The sequence below is a fragment of the Emys orbicularis genome, chromosome 3 (assembly GCF_028017835.1).
Source record: "Emys orbicularis isolate rEmyOrb1 chromosome 3, rEmyOrb1.hap1, whole genome shotgun sequence".
Classification (NCBI taxonomy): domain Eukaryota; kingdom Metazoa; phylum Chordata; order Testudines; family Emydidae; genus Emys; species Emys orbicularis.
In genome coordinates, this window is record NC_088685.1 from 217,281,437 (window position 1) to 217,305,749 (window position 24,313).

Sequence of the window (24,313 nt, forward strand, 5' to 3'; positions counted from 1 at the left end):
TTCTGAGTGATGGAGGGATCAGCAACCTTCGGCATGCGGCCCTTCAGGGTAAGCCCCCTGGCAGGCCGGGCCGGTTTGTTTACCTGCCGCGTTCTCAGGTTCAGCCGATCACAGCTGCCACTAGCTGCGATTCCAGGCCAATGGGGGCTGCAAGAAGCTGTGGCCAGAACATCCCTTGGCCCGTGCCGCTTCCCTGGCGGGCCGTGGGCCGAAGGTTGCCGATCCCTGGTATATACAATCCTTCCACCACCCTGGAAAATAAAAAGAAAATTACTGCAGTTTGAACTCACAACCAGCTGATCTAGGAGAATGGGAGGATGAACTCCACACCCAGCATCATGCCTGGAGAGAGGAGCTGATGAAACAGGCAAAATTGTTGGGAGTGAGACCTTAGGCAGGAGAGGAGAAAGGCCTCAGGTTGGTGGGTAATGCAGCGAGGGAGACTCCGGTCAGGAGACTGTACAGTGGAATGGGATATGGTAGTGTGGGCAGCTCTGCAGTTTAAGGCTTTTGGGCAGGGAGGAGCTGGGGCTTGCAGTTTTGGGGAAAAGGTCTCCGGTGAGGAGGCAGTGTAAAGCAAAAGAGTTTTTAGGTTGGGGGAACAGTGCAGAGAGGTAATGTGGAAGTGGGGTCTAAGGCACAGGGTCCTGTGCAAGGGGAGGTTTTCCAAGTGAGTTGTCATGGGGCCTCCAGTGTGTGTATGGTGCTGGGGGGAGAGGAGTGTGGAGAAAGGGACCTCAAGCAGGGGAGCAGGACAATATGGGAATAGGGGGTCTGAATCCATGTGGAGGGTGGAATTGCAAGGGCAGAAACCCAGGTATGTTGGGACAGTGTAGGTGATGGGGGTTTCTGTTGTGTATGTAGCTTTGTGAGCATTTGGTGTAACAGGGCTCACTCTGTAATATGGTAACACTCTGGTTAAATAGAGAGATTTGATTGTTATATTACTGCATAATGTTTCACTAAACAGACAAAAATAGATAAACCTCAGGCAGGGGAGACACTGTTGGGATAAAGCCTGCAAGCAAGTTGAGGACAGCGTGGAGCAGGGAGGGAGACTGTCTGGGGTGGGAGTTCTTGAGGAAGGGGAGGGGAGCAATGCAGGGGTTTCAGGAGGCAGGGCAGTTTTTGGTAAAAGAGCTAGATGAAAGAGGCAGTGTTAGCGGGAAGATCTCTGAAGAGAAGAGAGTTGGGGGAACTTTGTGGGGGGGAAATTAGGAATATTTAGTAACTGTCACACACAGTTCATCAAATCATTGAATTAATTAATTTGCATATAACTAAAATGTCCTCTTAAACAAACCTGTGTAGAGTTAGAGCTGGCAAAAGAAGGTGGCTGGTTGCAACCCCTGAAGGAAGTTCTCATTTATTTACAGAGCACAGCAAGCTTCCCACAAACACAGGGTGTCCCAACCCTGATCTGAGGGGATTTTCCTCGCAGGAGATAAGCAGGAGTCAGACACACAAGTTCCCCCTGGCCCATGCAGGCATTGGCCTCTCTGAGTGTGCTGGTTACTGCAAATGCATGTGGGTCACACCGCTTTAGAATTTAAGAGTTTGTGCTATAGATTTCTAATGTCATTCTCTGGCTTTCTCTGCCTGAAGGTTGAAAGGTAGGGGCAGTGGATGTCACCAGGTCACTTATTTGATACAAGGCCAAATAAGCCTACTAGATGCTCTTGAAATTAATGGAGTCCTCACAGTGAAAAATTACTTTTTAGTACAGAACAATACATTTTATTCACATTTCCAAGGCCTTGGAGCAAGATGGGGACAACCAAGTTTCCCTACTGGGTTCAGTCTTGACAGGGAGCATTCCCTTTAAACTCTGGGATGTACAGATACAGTAGGCATGGGTGGCAACCCTAAAGGGACTCTAGGTAAGTGGGGTGAGGTGTCAGGCAGAGGAGACAGTATGGGGAGAAGGGCCTCAGGCAGTGTGGGTGGGTTGGTCTCAGTGAAGGGGGCTCAGAGTGATAGGGAGAGGTACTGTGATGGGGGGGGGTCTCAGGGTGAGAAGGGGGCAGGGTGATTTTGACAAGATGGCTTGAAGGGTGGTTGGGGGAATGGGTCAGGGGCAGCTGGAGAGACTGAGGGGGCGGTGCTGGTGTTGGGATGGGGAGAATGAGGGGCACGGGGCGGCCTGAGAGGCGGGGTGAGGGAATTGTGGGGGCGGCAGTAAGGGTGGCCTGAGAGGCGGGGGTGAGGGAATGGGGGGGGGACGGGACGGGACGGACTGTGGGGCGTGGCTGGAGTGTGGGGGCGGCCCCAAAAGCGGCTGGGAGGGGCGGGGGAACTGGGGGGACGGACTGAGGGGCGGGGCCGGGTGATGGGGCGGCCCGAGGGGCGGGACAGGGCCAGTCGCGGAGCGGACGGCATGGCGGAGGCCTCGGGTTGTGCTGGGCCCTCTATCCGCTATTTCTGCACGGCCGGCCGGGGCCTGGAGCCCTTCCTGCTTCGGGAGGTACGGGCCCGGCTGGGGGCCACGCAGGTGAGGGGCCTCGCTTCGCCCGGCCCGCGCTGGGAGGGACCTGGGCAGGGTCTGGCCCGCGGGATGAGGGGCGGAAGTCTGGGTGTATGGGGCTTGTGGGGTGAGGCTGGGATGTGGGGGAGTCCGGGGATGTGGGCCTGATGAGGTGGGGGGGGGGTCTGATGGAGTGGGGGTCGGGGACCGAGGGGGCTGCATGGGGGTTTAAGGAGGTGGGGGCTGTTGGGAGGGATAAGAGGGTTGGGCTCTGATGGAATAGGAGGCTTGGGAGAGCCTTTTGCTGAGTTTGTCCTTTAGGTCTCACCTGCTCCAACCTCCCAGGGAGGTTTGAGTCCTGTGCACGCCAGGATAAAATATATAGTTTTGAAACATGTTCATTTACTGTTAGCCAACATGTTTTTTAAACCCTAGTGTAGATGGTGGCTTCACTCTGTCATCTAATATATATTAAAATACAACTTGTGTGTGTACCTGTTGGCTCACTCTGTTTGGAAATATATCTCTTGCCCATGTCTAGCCAAATTCTAGGTGACTGGTGAGTGGGTGGGACTCTTGAGGGAGAAACAGACCCTACAGCCCTGGACATAGGATGTGAGCTTTACTTGGGTGATTTAAAGGTGGTGTAGTGAGACTGAGGTATCTTGTTGCTCAGATCTATTTCTCCACAGTTTTGTTCATGCATAACATAAGAACATAACGGCCATACTGGGTCAGACCAAAGGTCCATCTAACCCATTATCCTGTCTTCTGACAGTGGCCAATGCCAGGTGCTTCAGAGGGAATGAACAGAATAGGGAAACATCAAGTGATCCACCCCCTGTCACCCATTCCCAGCTTCTGGCAAACAGAGGCTAGGGACACTTCATTTAACGTGCACTTCTGATGTAGGGTGGGAGGGGGGCATGTCTCTGTTTCTTGATATGCTCTGTTCACAAATTAAAAACCGCCATCCTTTTGTTATGGCTACTCTTGGTGCTTTTCTGATTCCATTTGTGTAACTTGAGTTAGCTGTTATGTAACCCAGGTTACAGTAGGACCACCAAACACGATTGTAAAAGTATTAAATTATGTCTATACTAGGTGCTAAGTGGCATTTCAAGTCATGTTAGCAAACTCAAGTAGCCTAATTTGATTTAAAAACACTTGTTATTCCTACCTCTTCATGCCTGACTAACAGTTGCAAAGGTTCTTCAAGGTGTTTTTTGCATATTTGTACCAGGTGCTACTGGAACCTAGCTACACTTATTGGTCATCCCAGTCTTCAGGAAAATCTTCTCCTTAATCTTCATTTGACAACTTGTATGTTACAGATCAGAGTTTAAAATTTCACATCTATTTCAGAGTGTAGTTTATCATCATTTAACTATTGGGCATTAGCTAAATTTAAGATAATACTTTCCCAATTAAGCACTAGTCATCATTAGCCTAATCTGTTTTCTTGGCGATATCCAAATAAAGCAGCCATTCTAGAGCCAAAGAGGTATACTGTAATAATATCTTGCATTTATAGCTCACCTGTTTGTCCCAAAGTATCTTATACATTACCCCCAATGTGATGGGAACTGCAGAAACCCCTTAAGTGAAGGGCAGCAGTCAGCTGGTAAACAGGATGCTGAACAGAGGAAAAATGTGCAATGACACTGGGGAAAACCCCCAGTTCTTACAAAGTGCCTCATGGATTTTAATGTCCTCAGGTATCTAACAGATTGAGTTGTTAAGGTATGATCTGAAAAATCCATATACTAAACTATATTGAACTCAATATATTAATATAGTGGTGCTCTTCATTGTATACCCCTACTTACTGTGGTTGGATGGAATCAAAGGCGCAAGAGCACTTAATGTGAGGGTGTGCAACCGCATGGTAAGTTTCTTTTGCTGGGCCTAAACCAAATCTAGAGACTATTTTTTAGACTTCTTCTTTTTGTTAGGTGGAGTATGTTTCAGGAAAAGTTTTCTTTACCACCAATTCTGGGTTGAGTAAATTGAAGAAGCTGAAGTCTGGAGAACGATTATTTTTGCTGCTGAAAAAACATGCACCAATTTCTCTCTCTAGAAATAAAGGTACTGTTTATGACTCTTTCTCTTCTTTCTACACACAAAATATTATGAACTCAAAGTAGAAGTTGAAATCTGATTTGGAAAAGAATTCCATAATTGTTTTCAAATGCCATAGTTTTAATTAAGCAATAATAAGACTTATAATCTTTTTTGTCCAAGGACATTCAAGTACCTTTCTACTCTGAAAGGTGACTGTTAATGTAAACAAAAAATCACAACACATAACAGGATTCTTCTTTTTGTAAGTGTAGGCCTTAGCAACAAATACACTTGGGGTTTTTTAAAGACTTTTTTCCTCTTGAGGGCTCATTTGATTGCTTAAAACTTTTTTAAAAATATGCCTTTCGGGCTGATATTTTTCAGGTCATCTCTCCACTCAAGTGAACTTTTGGAAGGATTGCACAAAAGCAGTTCAGTTGTTTTAATAGAGAGAATGGGGAGGAAATACATTTGTAATGTTTATAAACTATTTTTGTGCCTTTTTTAATAGCTCTAACAGCTTTGTGGTTTAGAATAGTCCCTAGGTCACAAATGTTCCCGTGAGTGGTCAAGGGGAAAATCCATTTTGATTTGGCAGAGTTAAAAGTGGTTTAAAAAATAAGACATGTTTATGCACTCTCTTTAAAGAAACTAATGTTTCATTCCAACTCCTAATGTTCTGCTGGCACTGCACATACATATTTGTGTAATTTCAGTGGAAAGTTTTTAAAGTTGGAGGTTGGAATCCACCAGAGCTCTGAAGAAGTTCTGCCCTGTTCCATGGTATCTATTAATGTACACCCTCAACAACAGTGCCCATTTTTAGATTTATGCATTACTATCCTGAGAGAGGACATAACAGTTTTCAAGTACATAAAAGGTTGTTACAAAGAGGAGGGTGAAAAATTGTTGTTCTTAACCTCTGAGGATAGGACAAGAAGCAATGGGCTTAAATTGCAGCAAGGGCGGTTTAGGTTGGACTTCAGGAAAAACTTCCTAACTGTCAGAGTGGTTAAGCACTGGAATAAATTGCCTAGGGAAGTTGTGGAATCTCCATCATTGGGGATTTTTAAGAGCAGGTTGGACAAACACCTGTCAGGGATGGTCTAGATAATACTTAGTCCAGCCTTGAATGCGGGAGACTGGACGAGATGACCTCTCAAGGTCCCTTCCAGTTCTCTGATTCTGTGATACTCTTTAGTTGCATGGCTGCTTAGTTTTTTTTCCCACAGGGCCCCTGCCTCATTGGGTGCTCAAGTTAGACAGGGAACAGCTGATGAGTCAGGGATATGTACTGAATGAAACAGATTTTGTTGAATTCTGCCAAATTCTGTTTTCATATATCATGGTGTAAATCTGGAGCATTATGTATAATGAGTGGGGGGGATAATTTTCTTGGAGGTTGAGTGGATTTAGGTATATAAACTGAAATGGATTATTTGTGGTATGAAGTTTCAAATGTTATAAGTATCTGCGAAGATCAAATTCTATCATCGCTATTTTTATTTTAATCTAATTAGGAACTTGAAAAATATTCTAAAACTCTTCATGGAGGATCAAATTTATCCATGGACCTAAAGTTCAAAAAATAAATAGAAGTACCTAACTTACTTTCATCTGTGTACTGAGGAAAACTGAAGATCATAATACTTGTACTAATTTTATTCCCCAAGGTTCAATTTCTCAATATTTTACTCTAGTGAAGTCAATGGGACTACTCATGTATTTAAAGTTAATCACATGTTTATATCTTTACAGTTGGGTTCTTTCCTTCTTATTCTAATTGCCTGTAATAAAGGTTTTGTGGACTAACTGCTGTTTCCTTACACCTGCGGAGACTCTGGTGTTGCTGCTGCTTAAATATGGTCATAATTTGGCTTTGCTGTAAGAATTTAGTTAATAGTTCTGTTGATAATGCACAAGAAGGAATAGACTCCAGTTCCTTCTTCTGAAGATGTGTAGGCTCTGCAGTGTTAGCAAGAGTAAAACGTAACTTTAAAAAAAAAAAGTTAGCGGATACTAGTATGTGTCTGAATCCAAATGGGGAAACGGATCTGACTTTTGGCCACTTTTCAGAGTTGAACAGCATTTCTAAGTGCCTTATAAGCTGAATAAGCATTATCCTTATTTTACAATGGGGCAACTAAGTGACAGAGAGATTAAGTTGATTTATCCAAAGGCAAAAAACTAGTAATTGGTAGAATAGGGATTAAGAACCCAAGTCATTTTAGCACACTGGGACTGTGATTAACTATTAAACCATGCTGGCTTCCCAGCCATGAGCTAGCTCCAGAATTTGGCCCATTGCCATGCAGAGCTCTCTGACTATCTGAGCAGAGGGGAGAGCTATGGGCAAGGCCAGGACAAAGCAGGATATGATTGATTTAACACCACCCACAACCAAATCAGATCAGAATTGCAATATTTACAATCACTGGTGCCTCAGGAGTTAACAAATTCACAAATTTACAGAGTTAATTGTTCTCTTTAACACCTGTTGTCTTAAACTGCTTTTGTATGAAATGTTTTAAGAAATTTTGTTGTAGAAAATTTGGGTGGAAACTATAATGATCCTGGCCCTACTTACTGTGCTGATTTTGTCATGTGTGAATATGTAATAACCCTGAGTAAAAGTAAAATTTCTTTATCCATGAAAATGAATGGATTAGACTTTTTGTAAGGCATTGTTATTTCTTGTAACAGTCCTAGGAAATAAGTGTTTAATGTTCCCAAACATATACTTTAATGTTGATTAGTAAAAATAAATTGTGTGTATTAAAATGTTAACGCAGAATAAACTAAGCTCAGATCTCTTTTAGGAAAAGTATTTAATGAAATTCAAAAACTTGTAATTGAGGACCCCAGATGTTGGCTGGATATTATTTCCATTTGGAAACATCTTCATGGAAATAAGGTCGAACAAGGAAACCTCTCTAAAGAAAATCCAAAATCCCTAAAAAGAAAATCCGAAGAAGAGATAAGTATCAGAAGAAAAAAACAGAAGAGAGAACAAATATTAGAGACAGTTTCTGATGAATGCCACATGGAAGAGCAAAAGAAAAGTGTGGTACTAGAAACAAACAACGACATGGACTTGTTGACTGAAAGCAAAACTTTTCTAGAAGAGACATCTGAAAGTAGAATAGAGAAATCAGTTGAAAGCAATAACCACAGCTTCAGTTTCAGAGTTTCTTGTCGCTGTAGTGGAGCAATTGCAAAAGTATTTACTTCACAGGTATGACAAATCAAAATTCCTGAAGGATAGAATTAATTGTAGATTTTAAAGGTGCGCTGAAATACCTAGTAACTCTGTGTATTCGGTTAGTAAACGGATCAGTAATAGTTTCGAAATTACTTTATAAAAGCATGACTATTCATGGTTCGTGTTAGAGAACCTTGAATAGAAATACATGTATTGCCCATTTCAGGGTATTTTTAGGGCAAAATAACTTTTCAAATGAATAGCTTCTATCAAGGATGCATTATATTTATGAAGTAATACATTTGTGCATATGGGATGCAAAAAAGCAACATATCTGTGACTCAGGTTCCATTTATTTTACTTGAAGATGGGCAGAAGTTTTGGTTCTCTGAGAGGTTTTTCCATTGAAGTTAGTGCACAGTAAACTGTAAGGCCCCTGTCCCGCAAACACTTAGAAATGTGCTCAATTTTATGCAGTGTTTTACATTTTTCAGGCTCTACTCATTCAAAACTTTCCAGAAATTTGTGGATAGTGGCTATACACTAGGATAATCTATCTAAAGGTCTGCTGAACACCAGGTGTCAAGAGCTTCTCAGATCAAATGAGTTTTCTTTGGGAGTTCCTACAGTGGTAATGTGGCCCCAAACAAGTCCAGCTGGCCTATAAGCAATTAAACTAAGAAGTCTGGCTGTTGATAGCGGGGACTTTTCCAATCTCTGAGGTCTTGGAATGCTGGTGGTCCTACTGCCTCAGACTGCAGTGTGTGGGGCTGTACATCAGTGTTAAGATGGTTCTTCCCAATTATATAAATGTGGGATGGGAAAGGAATTTTGTGCCTTGTGGCACACTTGTTCATGAATCTCAGCTGAAACTTGTCAGTTTCTTCCCTATCTGAGAGCAGTCATCAGTTAGCTAAGGAAGAACCTGCTCATGATGTTCAGTGTGTTATCCCAGGTCATTCACTTAATTCCAATCACCTGGTCCTATAGCAGCTGAGCAAGCAGGAATCAGTGACTTCACTCCTGAGAAGAAGACAGGCTTGTATAGCCAACCTATGCATTATATGGCTGCTGCTGATGGAGCAATCCTCTCAGAATTCTTGTAACTGACTGCAGTTTGAACAGTTATACTGATGATGTGCAACTGTGCAAACATTGAAAGTCCTGTGGGGGTTGCATAGCTAACTCTACAGTGGATGGACTTAAATTCCTTGCACATTTCAAGTAATACTTCTTTTATTTAAAATCTGCAAACTCTAAAATCAGAATGAACTGTAAGTGTTCCCTTTGCAGGGGTCTGATTTGGCCTGCAGAATCTCTTGATGATGAAGGAAAAGAATTAGCTTGTCTCACAGTGTAGGTGGAGTTTACAGGGCTGGCAGGTTGGGGAAGAATTCTGCTCCCCAATGACAATTTTATAGCTATGTTTCAGAGCAGAATACCTAATAAGATGCTGAAGAAAGCAAACTAATTGCCAGTTTAGAAGTAAGTAGTTCTGCACTAATACTTAGTAATCAAATTGTTAAATTTCAATTGTGGTATTAGGACAGATGTTTTGTTTGGCCTCTTTGTATATGTCCAGATTGAGGGCTGCTAGTGTCATATTACACTATATAGTCTTGCCTTGCTTGTGAATTCTTTAAACTCTAACATAACTTTGTTTTTGTCATTTGTAACTCAGATTCCTTTTCATCTCAGTGGCTTTCAGTGATATTTTGTTTTTTGGGGTGGCTTTTTTTTTTCCCTTTCAGGAGGTGGGAAGAGTACTTGGAATAACTCTTATAAAACAGCTTGGGTGGAAAGCAGATTTGAGAAACCCTGATCTAGAGGTAATGAAGTGGTTTGTTTACTGAATTATTCACTAGTTTTAAAATGACACTGTCAAGTGCTGATTTGATATGACTTTTTTCACTGTTCATATCGTGGTGTGTGTGTGTGTGTGTGTGTGTGTGTGTGTATGTGTGATAGTGTCTATAGGCCCCACTCTGAACTAGGGCTGGGAGTAGAGCAATATTGGACTAGGGAGGCCTCCCCCCCTCAACAGGTGCAGGGTATGTTCCCAGTGGAGGAACAGTTTAAAAGGACACTGGTAGCCAGGAAGGGGCTGAGGGGAATAAGCAGCACACGGCTTCAGGAAGCAAGGCTGATGCTGAGCTGTGCCAAGAAGACAACAGCTTGGTGTGGGTTGCTCTAGCAGCAGGGACCAAATTCCCCCCCCCCCCTCCCCCACACTCCCCACCTCTTTGGGATTTGGAAGCCCTAAAAAAGAGTGACTGAACAGGACACTAACAGACCAAGGAGAGTCTGCTAAGCCTGCGACTGTGCGCCAAACTGAGGCTCCAGACTGGTAGGAAGTGACCAAGTGGAAAACATAATTTGGGGTATCTCAATAACTGGACTGGACACTTTGGTAAACCCCTGGGTCAGGACCCGGTGGAATGAGTTGGGGGCCTGGTTCCCCTATCTTGGCACTCTTCTTCCCCCCCCCCCCCCCCGTAGTGACAACCTGTGGGGAGCAATCAGAGCATGTGGGGGTGATTGAGGCATACAGGGATAGCTCAGTGGTTTGAGCATTGGCCTGCTAAACCCAGGGTTGTGAGTTCAATCCTTGAGGGGGCCACTTAGGGATCTGGGGCAAAATCAGTACTTGGTCCTGCTAGTGAAGGCAGGGGGCTGGACTCAATGACCTTTCAAGGTCCCTTCCAGTTCTAGGAGATAGGATATCTCCATTAATTTAATTTATTTAAACAGACAGGGCCCCCTCTGGGATGAACAGGGTGGCAGAAACTGAAAGGCCACTATCTGACCACTAAGCCAGCTGGTCATTGAACCTTCTTGCTTCACTATAGAACATTTTCATTCTTTAAATATACCAGCATAGGATTCTCCCTCCAGTGTTCTTGTTGTAAGACTGTGTAGAATTCCCCTCACTCTTTGCTACTGATGTGAACAAAAAAGTACCAGTAGTCTTCTCGTGGCCCTGAGCACTGGGGAAGGGGGCTCCCGTATACCTATGAACAAGTACTTGTGGTAGCAAAGGTTCTGACCAAACCCAGAAGGGGTGAAGGTTCAGTCATCCTGATACTCTGTCTGAGCCAGTACAGGGCTAAGTCTTCAACCCTACTCACAAAAGTGGCGGGCAGTCCCATTGGACTAGGAGTCTGTTCACATCCCTACCCAAATCTCTGTCCCTGTTGATCTGGTTCCTGAAAGGATGACACTCTGCAGGCATGATGTTTTCAGCTAGGTTTCCCAAACATCCTGGCTTTTCTAAAAGAATCTATCAGTAAGACTTCCAGCTCTAAGTAGAAAGGGTTGCTCTATAGTGCAGTGAAACTCACTGTAAATGATGTGTGCAAACGGCTTGACTTGCCTTTGTCTGTCTGAGACCGTATTAAAGTCTGATTTTAATCCAGGTGCATTTGACAGCTGTTTCAGCCTGCCATGAACTATTTGAAAGTAGACCATCGTCTCTGCATCCCTTATCATTAAGTTCATGCAGGTCTTGACACATTTTATTTCCACTGTATGTCCCCCCCAAAAGAGCCCCCTCCATAAGGGGATATTTATTTGGTCCCGGCAGCCTCTTTTTGAGGCACTTTGTACTTGTGAGTTCAGCTTTCTTATGTGGAAGGTTAATTTCCTGGTGGCAGTGGATTGTCTCATAAAGTGAATATGCTTCAGGCTCTCATGACTGACCCACATTCATACTAGATTTTACAAGTTATTGCTGTAAACTCTCCCAAAGATCCTTGCCAAGGTAGTGATTGACATCAACCTTTAATGAGCTTATTGCCCTTGCTGCCATTTTTCCACACCCATATGCCCATCCCAATGAAGTTCTTCTCCACAAGCTTGACATGATAAAGGTCATTAGGGTTCTGCTTGGAGCAGACTGAAGACCTTAGGCCATCCAACTCTGCTTTTTCAGCAGTTCCCTAGGTAAGGCTATCACTAAGAGGGCTTATGTCTAAATGGTTGTCAGATTGCATTTCATAGTGCAATGACCTAACTGGTCAGGTACGCTTTCTGGGGCAGACGCTTCCATTGCCAACCTTAGAAATGCATTACGCATACCTGTATATGTACATAGTCAAGGAACCACATATTCGCTATGTGCAGTTGTAGGGATAGTACTTTCAAAAATACCGAAGTGGCTTAGGAGCACAAGTCCCATTAAAAGGCAAGGGGCCTCTTAAGTCACTTCAGTGCTTTGAAAATCCCAGCCCTAAGCAGTAGTGCTTTGTTTTGGAGGAATCCAAGTCCTGAAAAACCTGCTGGCGAAGTTGGGAGGAAGTTTTAGTGTCTAAGCATGTTCCTTGAACTATATTAAAAAATTGGTCCCTTAAAGATATGAATGCCTAGTGATGAACTCTTAACTAATGTAGAATGTCTTTACGACTTGTTTAAATGTTACAAATTCTTTTAAAAATTTTAAATTGTAAATTTGGGTTTCCTATTGTGTTCTTAATTTCAAAACATAAGATAATTTTTGATACTATAGGTTTTTATTGATTGATCTAAAACCCCAAATCCTAATTATAATGGTCAAATAAATAGCATCTTATATGTCTAGTTTAAATTAGCAAAACTACCATCACATTAACTTAGAAGATACAGGTTTTCTTCTTAATGTTATTTTCCCCCCCTTTCAGCTCTTTGTACATCTAAATGATATTTACTCGGTGGTGGGGATTCCTGTCTTCAGGTAAATATTTTTATCACCAAATTCTCAAATAGCAGTCCTATAGTATGAATATTAATTGTCTCATTTTATAAATGAGTCCTGGCAGCTACTGTGTATAAAATATTTTTCTTAATTTGTATCCTTTGGGCTATTTTACATCTTGATAATTTACAATCTGTCTAGAGTTGACTTGAAATCTTGGCCTGAATTTCCAAAAGAGCAGCCTAAAGCTAGGTTCATAAGGCCATAGTTTGGCACCTAAATCAGTGACCTGATTTTCAAAAGTGTTGAGCAACAAGTCACACTCCCTGTCCCTCACTGAGTTATCCTTTTCTATTGAGTTCCCGTAATTGACTATATGATGATTTTTATGCATGACAATTTGCATTTTTACAGAGAAATTCTTTTGTATTCACTTCTTATATGGAGTGTTTTAGTTTGGTATCTACCTCTTGTTGTTTGCAGACTTCCACTGGCGACCAGAGAGTATATCCAAACTGCAGGACTCCGATCTACTGTAGCATGGGCTATGGCATCTCTTGCTGAAATCAGTGTAAGCAAACATTGATATAGATTATTAATAGTAGCAACAGAGGGGCCTTCATAATGATAGGTTCTGTTGCTCAGAGGGCTAAGAATTTCATGATCCAGTTAGTGGAGGTAGAAATGGCCTTAGACGCATGATAGAGGAACATTATGGATACACTTTTTCTCTAAAAGTGCCTGTCCTCTAACCAACACACCAGCTTAGATTTGGATTTCAGAAAAATGTAATTGAAGGTATCTCAGTGATTCTTATACTTCTAATGTCTTATGGTAAGTCTGATCTTGTATAGTGCTGATTGCTGTCACTCCTTCTTGACTTTAATGGGAATTTATGGGCATTCATCATGTCCCAGGGTTAAGCTCTGTCACAGAAGATAAGTCAACACCTTTTTGCTTTGAATACAATACCCCATTTGTAAGAGCTGCAGTTCTGAATCTCACCCCAAATTAAAAAACACAGTAAAAGAACTAAAAAAGAGCCACCGTGGCTTGGCTTAACCATGTAAAAGAAGCAGCGGGAGAAAAAAGGGATATTTTAAAAAGTGGAAGTCAAATCCTACTGAGGTAAATAGAAAGGAGCATAAACATTGCCAAATTAAGTGTAAAAATGTAATAAGAAAAGCCAAAAAGGAGTTTGAAGAACAGCTAGCCAAAAACTCAAAAGGTAATAACAAAATGTTTTTTAAGTACATCAGAAGCAGGAAGCCTGCTAAACAACCAGTGGGGCCCCTGGACGATTGAGATACAAAAAGAGCACTGAAAGACGATAAAGTCATTGCGGAGAAACTAAATGAATTTTTTACTTCAGTCTTCACGGCTGAGGATGTTAGGGAGATTCCCAAACCTGAGCCGGCTTTTGTAGGTGACAAATCTGAGGAATTGTCAGATTGAAGTGTCACTAGAGGAGGTTTTGGAATTAATTGATAAACTTAAGAGTAACAAGTCACCGGGACCAGATGGCATTCACCCAAGAGTTCTGAAAGAACTCAAATGTGAAATTGCGGAACTACTAACTATGGTTTGTAACCTGTCCTTTAAATCGGCTTCTGTACCCAATGACTGGAAGATAGCTAATGTAACGCCAGTATTTAAAAAGGGCTCTAGAGGTGATCCCGCTAATTACAGACCCGTAAGTCTAACATCAGTACCGGGCAAATTAGTTGAAACAATCATAAAGAATAAAATTGTCAAACACCTAGAAGAACATAAATTATTGGGCAAAAGTCAACATGGTTTCTGTAAAGGGAAATCATGTCTTGCTAATCTGTTAGAGTTCTCTGAATGGGTCAACAAACGTGGACAAGGGGGATCCAGTGGACATAGTGTACTTAGATTTCCAGAAATCCTTTGACAAAGTCCCTCACCAAAGGCTCTTGCGTAAATTAAGTTGTCATGTGATAAGAGGGAAGATCCTTTCATGGATTGAGAACTGATTAAAATACAGGTGGTAAAGGGTAGGAATAAATGGTAAATTTTCAGAATGGAGAGGAGTAACTAATGGTGTTCCCCAAGGATCAGTCCTAGGACCAGACCTTTTCAACTTATTCATAAATGATCTGGAGAAAGGGGTAAAAAGTGAGGTGGCAAAGTTTGCAGACGATACTAAACTGCTCAAGATAGTTAAGACCAAAACAGACTGTGAAGAACTTCAAAAAGATCTCTCAAAACTAAGTGATTGGGCAACAAAATGGCAAATGAAATTTAATGTGGATAAATGTAAAGTAATGCACATTGGGAAAAATAACCCCAACTATACATATAATATGATGGGGGCTAATTTAGCTACAACTAATCAGGAAAAAGATCTTGGAGTCATCGTGGATAGTTCTCTGAAGACGTCCATGCAATGTGCAGCGGCGGTCAAAAAAGCAAACAGGATATTAGGAATCATTAAAAAGGGGATAGAGAATAAGACGGAGAATATCTTATTGCCCTTATATAAATCCGTGGTACGCCCACATCTTGAATACTGCATACAGATGCGGTCTCCTCATCTCAAAAAAGCTATACTGGCATTAGAAAAGGTTCAGAGAGGGGCAACTAAAATGATTAGGGGTTTGGAACGGGTCCCATATGAGGAGAGATTAAAGAGGCTAGGACTTTTTCAGCTTGGAAAAGAGGAGACTAAGGGAGGATATGATAGAGGTATATAAAATCATGAGTGATGTGGAGAAAGTGAATACGGAAAGGTTATTTATTTGTTCCCATAATATAAGAACTAGGGGCCACCAAACTAAATTAATGGGCAGCAGGTTTAAAACAAATAAAAGGAAGTTCTTCTTCACACAGCGCACAGTCAACCTGTGGAATTCCTTGCCTGAGGAGGTTGTGAAGGCTATGACTATAACAGGGTTTAAAAGAGAACTGGATAAATTCATGCAGGTTAAGTCCATTAATGGCTATTAGCCAGGTTGGGTAAGGAATGGTGTCCCTAGCCTCTGTTTGTCAGATGCTGGTGATGGACGGCAGGAGAGAGATCACTTGATCATTACCTGTTAGGTTCACTCCCTCTGGGGCACCTGGCATTGGCCACTGTCGGTAGACAGGATACTGGGTTGGCTGGACCTTTGATCTGACCCAGTACAGCCGTTCTTATGTTCTTACCTAAAGGTCTTGCCTTTGAAGAACAAATTTTACTGTTAAATGTGTTTAAAACAAAAAAAATTCAGTATGTTTTGTTTGTTTATAGGCTGGTGCATTTGTTTTAGATCCTATGTGTGGATTAGGAACAATACTCTTGGAAGCTGCAAAAGAATGGCCTGTAAGTTCTACAGTTATAATAGGTAGGATGTTTCCAAGATAGTATTACATTAATTTATTTTATATTTGTAAAACATGTATTGCAATTTACCAAAAGTATGTGTACTTGTTGGAAAATCAGCCAAACTTTTCTGGAAAAGTTTGCAGAATTTTTAAACTGAGCTTTGGTTTAAAACTTCTCCAAGATGTGCTTATACAAATCACTAACTCCTGTGCACCTGTTCTTGCAGTTGTCTACATTCATAAATAGAGATTCTCACCCCTGCTCTGGCCCTTTTCTGCTAGTGACAGGGGTCTCTGCAGCACAAAAGGGCTCTAAAAGCTCTGGATCCAGCCAGCAGATTATTCCCTCAGTGCAAGAACAGAGGAAGACCGCTGTAGGCTGTCATCCAGTGCTTACCCCAGAGTAGAGGGTATGTCAGGGATGATGTCACAGGGCAATGCACTGCAGGGTTCTGAGTAGTGCAGCTGCTCATAGGTAGCTGGGGACAGGCTGTTGTAGCTTATCACCTAGGGCTATCTAAATTACTGCTCCCTAGAGCAGCCTGGAATTGCAAAGCTTAAAGCTACTTTTGCATCTCTTCTCTCTGGACTTTGAGTTATATTCTGCTATTGTAAGATCTGCAGCACTGAATCTCACCCAGAGGTCTTGCCTTTGAAGAACAACTTGTACTCTTAAATGTGTAAAAATATTCAGTATTATGTTTTATTCTGCATAATAAAAATTTCTCCTTTTCCCCTCCAACAGAATGTACATTACTTGGGTGCTGATATAAATGATTCGCAGCTACAAGGTGCACATGAAAACATTAAGGCTGCAGGCTTGATGGATAAAATTGAGTTACTTAAAGCATCTGTCATAGGTAATATTTGAAAATATTTTAGAATGACAAAGCATGTGTTAAGGACTCTAAACAGAGTTCTAGAACTATAGTTAATGCTGTGAGTTAAACTATACTAAAACCTAGAGTCCTTGACTCTTTTCATACATGATTGGGTTGACACTTTCCTTTATGTTCATGACCTGCTGTTTTTCTGTTCTCTTCCCCTTATGTTTTGACAAGAAACTTAACAAAATGATACTGTATATATTAATTTCTAGGGTTTGGCAAATCACTACTATTACTCTGTATCTTATGTGAAATTCCCAGTCAAAAAAAGTCATTGTTTAGGTAAAAGTTCTAGTTAACTATTATAATACAAAGACAAAGCCCTGTGATCTGCTGCAACTTGTAACTCAAATTTTTCTGCAATGATAACTTAAGCCAATTAATGAATCATTATCTTTTGCAGTGGATAAATTTAATGACCCTGGCCTTTTCCTGGAAAATGCTGTCGGTTTGTTCTCAATTTATGGGCTGATTTTAGGAGAAGATAATTGCTTTATGATATGATACTTAATCTGGACAAGTCCTCCAAATCTGGACCTGAATTAACCATGTATGAAAACTCATTACAGCAGTTAGCAAAAGATCGTCTCTATTTGACACCTTACCTTGTATTCAGATGAAGGAGAATGTATAGTACTCCTTCCCTTGTAATATCTGTTTCTTACCTGATTGGTTTTAGAGCCCTCCACTGGACTTGGCTTGGCTTAGGATACTTAAAATTAGATGTATTCTGAACTCAAACCATACCCTTGTTGAGGAAGTAATTGGTGCCTCGTGGTTGTATCTTAGTCATTGTTCAGAGTATATTAATTTCATGGTTTTTCAAAAGAATGCATAGCTGGCTATTTCGCTCATAGACAAAACAATTTACCATACGTCTTGGTCCAAGAATGTTCTGGGAAACAGCTAAGGCCATTCTCAAGAGACTAGCCTTTTCGTATAGCTTCAGTAAAAGAAAATCACTTAGAGCTGGCATAGAAAATTGAGGCATCTGGAGAAGCAATTCAAAGAAAGCAGCTCAAAATCAAAATTAAATTGGCTACAGCCAGGCCTGCCTGTAACCAGATTCTGTATGAAAGATCTAATGCATCACTTCCTTCAATTTAACATGTGCATTTGAGCAAATTATTCTTGTAAGTAAAGTGCCTGCAAGGTTAACCACATAACTCCCACTTTAAAACTCATTGGCAAACAGTTATTTACCTTGAGGAGCAGAACTAGTTTGTAAAAATGGAATTGTGTTGTTTCATGTTCATTGACTCTCTGACATCCTGATCAGATGTTTTTACTTGCAAATTAACACAATTTTTCTGGCTGCCAGCTTTGCAGACTCAAGCTGGGTATATTCTTTCTCTCTATCAGTAATAAACATTCCGCAAGCTAAATCATGCCCTCATTTATACCATTGCCTTTAGTGGAATATGGGACTGAAGCTACACTAATGGCATTGGTTTCTTTCTAGTAATGAAAGAGGATAGTTAAGATGTCCTTGGGGTTTCTTGTTTTCTAGGTTTCTTAGGTCTTTTAGCAGATACCATAGGTGTCCCCTGTCACACATCTCTTGAGTGCCTCCTGCGTGGTGTTGATGGATGAAATGTTTTATAACAGGGTTCTCAAACTGGTGGTTGGGACCTCTGAGGGGGTCATGAGGTTATTTCCTGGGGGGTTCGCGAGCTGTCAGCCTCCACCCCAAACCTCTCTTCGACTCCAGCATTTATAATAGTGTTAAATATAAAAATGTTTTTTTTAATTGGGGGGGGGGGTCACAGTCAAAGGCTTGCTGTGTGAAAGGGGTCACCAATACAAAAGTTTGAGAACCGCTGTTTTATAACAATGTCATAAGCTTGGAGGTGTGTAAGACCCTCAGATGCTTACAATACATTCTTCCAGGTTCATAGCAAACTCAACAGGTCTTAGGATCACCTCCTTCACTAAGGCTATGTCTACACTATGGACCTTATAGTGACACAGCTGTACCACTGCAGCTGCGCTGCTGTAAGGTCTCCCATGTAGCCGCTCTTTGCCGGCAGGATAGCCTCTCCTGCCAACATAGTGCTGTCCACACCAGCACTTTTGTTAGTGAAACTTATGTCGGTCAGGGGGGTATTTTTTCACACCCCTGACTGACAAAGTTTTACCAACAAAAGTGGTAGTCTAGAGAGAGCCTAAGACTTGTAAACCTGCTCCTTGATGGTCAGTTTATATATTCAGTGTACTATTATCCTGTGGCTTATCCTCCAGTTTGGATGCCCAAATTGGGAAAACAGTTCTCCACTCTAGTTCTTCTTAGACCACTTCTATAGAGAGTTGTCACTGCTAGTTTATCTGCAGCGGTTGGGGGATCTGTGCTGTCAGATGCAAAAGAGAGAAAAGTTTATCTAGTTATTGTAATTCTTTGTGGAGATTGACAGCATAAATTGTATACGCCCTTTCCCCCATGTCTACCTTTCAGGGTGGGTCCATGTGGTTTCTGTTGAAGCTGAAAGGGACTGGGGCAGAGTTGAGTTTGTGGCTCCTTTATGAGGGAGCATATACACTGCCTCAATAACCATGGTTTTTTGGAAGTTCTGAACACTGTGCTGAGGCTATGCACTCCACAGGAGTGAGGATCTTTGCTGTCAACATGCTTGAACCGTGGTTGCTACTCAGTCACTGTTCTTTCTTAAGTTTAGCCAAATTTAAGAATCTGACTTCTGTTTTGCAGCATTGCCCTTACCTTCAGAAAGTGTTGATGTTGTGATTTCGGACATTCCATTTGGGAAAAAGTTCAAGATAACAAAAGACATAAAGCTTCTACCAAATATTCTTCGAGAAATGGAAAGGTATATATAATCTTTGAAACACTTTAGGGTATTTTTTAAACTCTATACTTGTTTGTAATCATGAGCATAAAAATCTCTACTCTAAATGACCCCCAATTCTGTGGTCTGGACCCAGAAAAGCTAAAAATTAAATATGTCTATGTTGCATACAATTATTCCTCACAAATCCACTTCTCCAGAGCATCACTTGAGGTGTTTCATGTCTTGCCTTGCAATCTGTGGAAGCTTTGACAGCAGTAAGAGCTGTCAACGCATGTATGTTATGTTACGTCCCCGAGGCATTCTTGAACTGAGGGGTTACTCTTTCTACAAGTCAATGTGGTGACAGAACCTTCACCCTTCCTACTGTTTTCAGGTAGAGGTTATTTTGAAAGCTGGCTGTGTTTTCAGTGGTGGTCTGAGAAGCATACAGCTGTCAAAGTTTAGACACTCATACCAGATGATTCTAAATGGTTCATTTTTGTTGATACTAGAGGAGTCTTAAGATGCTTTTGCAACAGTAGAATAGTAAAGACAACTTTACCTTTCATCATAAATTTTGACAGGTTTCCGTGCCCCCTTTCTGGTTTATGTCCCATGCACTGGTCTCATTTTTAGAGGTGTACACTGTTGGCTTGGTAGCCATTTTAATATTTCTTTTATAGGGAACATTAGTATTGTTTGTGTGATTTTTCACATTTAGTGCCATTTTAAAGGTTAGAAGAAAAGAGAATTTTTTAAAGAAGAAAAGAAGCTTTACACATTTTAAATAGTTTAGAAAACAAAGGAATAAAGTGTTAAGGCATAAATATAACACCTTTTTAGAGTTTTTTTTAATGCATTTTTTAAATAAAGGCATTACATTTTAGCAACAGAACATGTTTGTAGAGAAAATGAAGGGAAGGTAAACAAGAGACAAAGTGAGAGAGACAGACTTTTCTTCCATTCCGGTTTTAAAACTTTCTCTGCAGCCTCTTTTTTTCTGTAACAGGCTGAAAGGTTTTTGCTTTTCTTGGCTGTTCTACTGCCTCTCTCACTTTCTTGTTTAACCCACTCCCCTTTATTTTCTCTAAAAATGCATGTTCTGTTACTAATATTTGTATGCATTTTTTTAAATAAAGGCATTGCTTTCATCTCTAAAAAGGCCTGTTATCATATTTGTCTTAATACTTTATTCCTCTGTTTACTAAACTTTAATTAAAATATGTAAAAAAAATTCAGAAGAAAACAGGCTTTCTTCTAACCTTGAAAATGGCTCTAAAGGGGGGGGGGGGACAAAACACAAGCAGTCCTAATGGTCCCCATAAAAATAAATTTTCAAAATGAGCACCATGCCAAAAGTATACATCTCCAAAAATGAGACTGGTGGGCAGGGCATAAACCAAAAAGTGGAGTGTAGAAACTTCTGTTTCTATGGTGAAGAAAGGTAAAGAGGTCTTTACTAGTCAGTTGTATTTGTGATCCGTTGCCCTATTTATTGGTGGGCCTAATTTTGGGAAAGAGGGAATTTACTTTGTCTCACTGCAGTTGGAAGAGTAACTAGACTATGGGATATAGTAGTAATACACTTTTAATGGAGGTTTGTTGTATTAGATCATGGGTTCTTCAAGTTTTGCAATCAGAACAAGTTTCAGGGGGTTGTGACCTCCCTTATGTTTTGGCTCTGTGGGAGGGGTCCTGGTACAGAAAAGGTTGAGCCATTGTATTTGATTTTCCTTTTTGTCAGACCAGACAGGTATCGATGTAATCATCTGTTGTTGGTGTGTGTGTGTTTTTCTTTTTCTTTTCTTTTTTTTTTCCTTTTTGCAAACTATCTACTTTATTCTCTTGTTGGCCTTGCTTAGAGCTCTGTTCCATTCTGGTCTTGTTTTCTCTCTTGGTGGATCTTCTCGGGCAAAGATATTTCCTTGAATATGGGAACAAGGAAAAAAATTGCTGGAGAAGTTCCACCAACAGACTTAATGAGAGCCTTTTATTTGACCTGCTGACTGTGTGAGCAGTCTTCAGATGGGAGCAGTTCCGCTCTGGGGCTCAAGCATTCCAGTGGCTCTTGTAATGTTAGCTCCTAACAGGTAATTTATATAACTTGATTTTAAACTGTGTGCAATTTGATGTCACCTTTCCTCAGATTAAAAAGCTTTAGGAATCAATAGAACAAACTGAGGACAATAATTTAGATCTCACTAAGACCGTGACTACACTTGACTACAATTCCGGTGGCATGAATCGTACGTGTAGCTACATTATACAGTGAAAAGCAGTCTGCATCCACACTCACTATGGTGTGGAGCTACACACAGCAGCAAAGGCTCCATCAGCACCCCACTGCCAGAACCTTTCCTTGCAGCAAGGAAAGACTCCAGCAGCCGGAAGCCTGCGGGACGCTACATTGCTAAAAATAGCAGAATGGACGTGGGAGACGCTGCTTGGGCATGTAGAGAGCCCATGTAGGGTGTATATCCTAGGGTTCAGTTATGCAGGTAACTACTCACCTAAACAGTGCTTCACCCTTTACAGTTTTGTTTATGCCCATACTAACTGGGCATGCAGCGTCTGTACTCTAAACACCACTGTAAGTGTAGATGAGCCTAAGGAAAAGGTCAGTTTAAAAACTCCCTTATTCTGTCATAGGAAATACTTCTTTTACATTGTAGTTTAGAGGCTCTGGAAAATCAGTTCAAAGCCTCCAACTTCCATCAGTTAGGTCTGGAAAAGGTGTCTGAGGGAGATCATCCTTTCAGTTTGAGAAGAAATGTCAGCAGTACAGCTGGACCCACCTTTATCTATAACAAATGCTTTTCATTTCCCCAAGTCAGAAATATTGCTGAGGCAAGAAGGGTCCAGCTTCTCCATTTAGGGAAAAATTTAGAGTGGAGCTACAACAGTTTGCAAAAGGTTTTACTGATTATGATGAAACAAGAAACCTAAGCATGTACTTAAGTGTTTCACTGAATTAGGGCCAAAGCATCTAAAATCCCAGTGTCTCTGTGATCCTTGAAGGGTGACAGATACTGACTTGTTCTTTGCAAAGAATGGTCATAGCTCTGATTTTGATTTTGATTGAGGGTATTACTACAGTAATAGGGGCATGAGGAGTCCATAGATAGAACGCACAGCCTAGTAAGCATGCACAACTAACCATGTTTTTTTTTTTTTTTAAACTGTCAGAGTGCTTCATGTTGGAGGGACAGTTGTATTACTTGTGAGTCAAGATCTCCACAAGCACATGGGTGGCTGTATTAGCAATTGTGTTGAAAATGACACATCTTTGAACGCCATCATTGACAACAAGAATGGAGCTGCTGTGGTGAAAGACTTGAATCCCAAAGAGAAAAATGGGAGTCCAAGAAGTATTTCCTCTTCAATTAAAGTTGTAGAAACTGAACACTTCAACAATAACATTACATGCTTTGGGTCTTTGGCAGCAGTAGAATCCTATGGAGTTAGCCTTGGAAAAACAGATGCTTTCATATACAAATATAGGAAGATACCTGGTGCTGGAATGCAGTAGAATTCTGAAAGTGAACATGGATCTTATTTGAAAGTATATTGCACTGAAACAACTGAACCATGTTGGTCCTAATTTGGGGCCTTATTGTGCAACTGGTAAGCAAATTTATTTGGACAACTTTACAGCATTCCTTCCCCCCCCCCCCCCCCCCCATCTACTGCTTTCTTTGCTAAAGAATTCAGTAGTCACAAGATGGCGGAGACAGTCCTCCAACAATGTTAAGTTGGCCACAATAAAATACTGAAATGAGGCCAAATCCTGAGGTCCTTACTCAAGCAAAGCATCCGTTTACTTAATGAGTAAAAACTGAGCAAGGGTCTCATGGTTTGGTCCATACTCTTCTAGGAGTGATTTGTATAGGATTTAACTTGCTGCCATTGTGGGTTTGCTTTCCTAAACATTTACTTAGTTAGAATAGGAAACACATGCACTGTCAGATCTATTGATTGTATATCGATTAGTAATATTATTTAGTTTCCCCAAATAGCACTGAAATTTGATAGGTTCTTGTACCAAGATCAGGCAAAGTATTATCAGAACTCCTGTTCAGTTGGGAGCCTGAAGGTGCATGGTTGCAACACTCACACTTAGGAAATCACACTGTATTTATAATAATTTTATTAATACAGTTAGCAAAGTCACAAACACTCTAAACCCTGCGAAGCAGGTAGAGAGAGTACAGAATGTGCTGAGAATCCAGATACTTACACCATCCCGTGCAAAACAACCTGCAGTGTTAGTTATCTTCCCCATCACCATCAGTCGTCATCTTGGCATCTCTGAAGGCACACAGGGTGGGATACAACTTTTATAATGTGTTACACTTATGCCACCATGCGCAATGCAATACTCAGACGGGGTTTCAGGCCCTTTTCATTATTTGTAGTGCCCGATACTGATGTCCTTACTAGAGCCAGTCTGCCGTCAGTTCACACATTGCTGATGAGAGCCCAGACCAGGTGGGCCGGACATGTCGTGAGAATGTCAGACGAACGCATTCCTAAACAGCTCTTCTACAGAGAACTCACTCAGGGAAAGCGCTCCCATGGAGGACAAAAGAAGCGGTTCAAGGACACGCTGAAGACCTCTTTGAAGTCCTTTGAGATCAACACCGCCACATGGGAAACCTTCACACTGAACCGTCCAGCATGGCGCAGCCTCATTCAACAGGCAGTAATACCTCTGAGGCGAGGCGTATTGCTGAGGCTGAAAAAAAGCGTGAGCTGCGCAAGACCAGAGCTGCTCATACATCATCGTGTCGGAGAATAACAATCGACAGTGCTTCCACAATCGACAGTGCCATTACATGTCTGCCCGACGTGTGATAGGACGTTCCACGCCCAAATTGGACTGATCAGTCATCTTCGGACGCACAGAGCCCGGTCATC

At 41.5% G+C, this 24,313-nt stretch overlaps 1 protein-coding gene across 1 annotated transcript; it reads left to right on the forward strand.

The window, feature by feature from the left end:
* The first annotated feature begins 2,365 nt into the window (after nucleotides 1-2,365).
* THUMPD2 (THUMP domain containing 2) lies at nucleotides 2,366-22,925 on the forward strand. The gene is made up of 10 exons (XM_065401371.1): nucleotides 2,366-2,491; nucleotides 4,420-4,552; nucleotides 7,348-7,763; nucleotides 9,482-9,559; nucleotides 12,386-12,438; nucleotides 12,883-12,970; nucleotides 15,653-15,724; nucleotides 16,472-16,586; nucleotides 19,318-19,435; nucleotides 22,583-22,925. The coding sequence occupies exons 1-10, from the start codon at nucleotides 2,378-2,380 to the stop codon at nucleotides 22,923-22,925; spliced, it is 1,530 nt and encodes a 509-aa protein (XP_065257443.1). The 5' UTR covers nucleotides 2,366-2,377.
* Nucleotides 22,926-24,313: the final 1,388 nt, after the last annotated feature.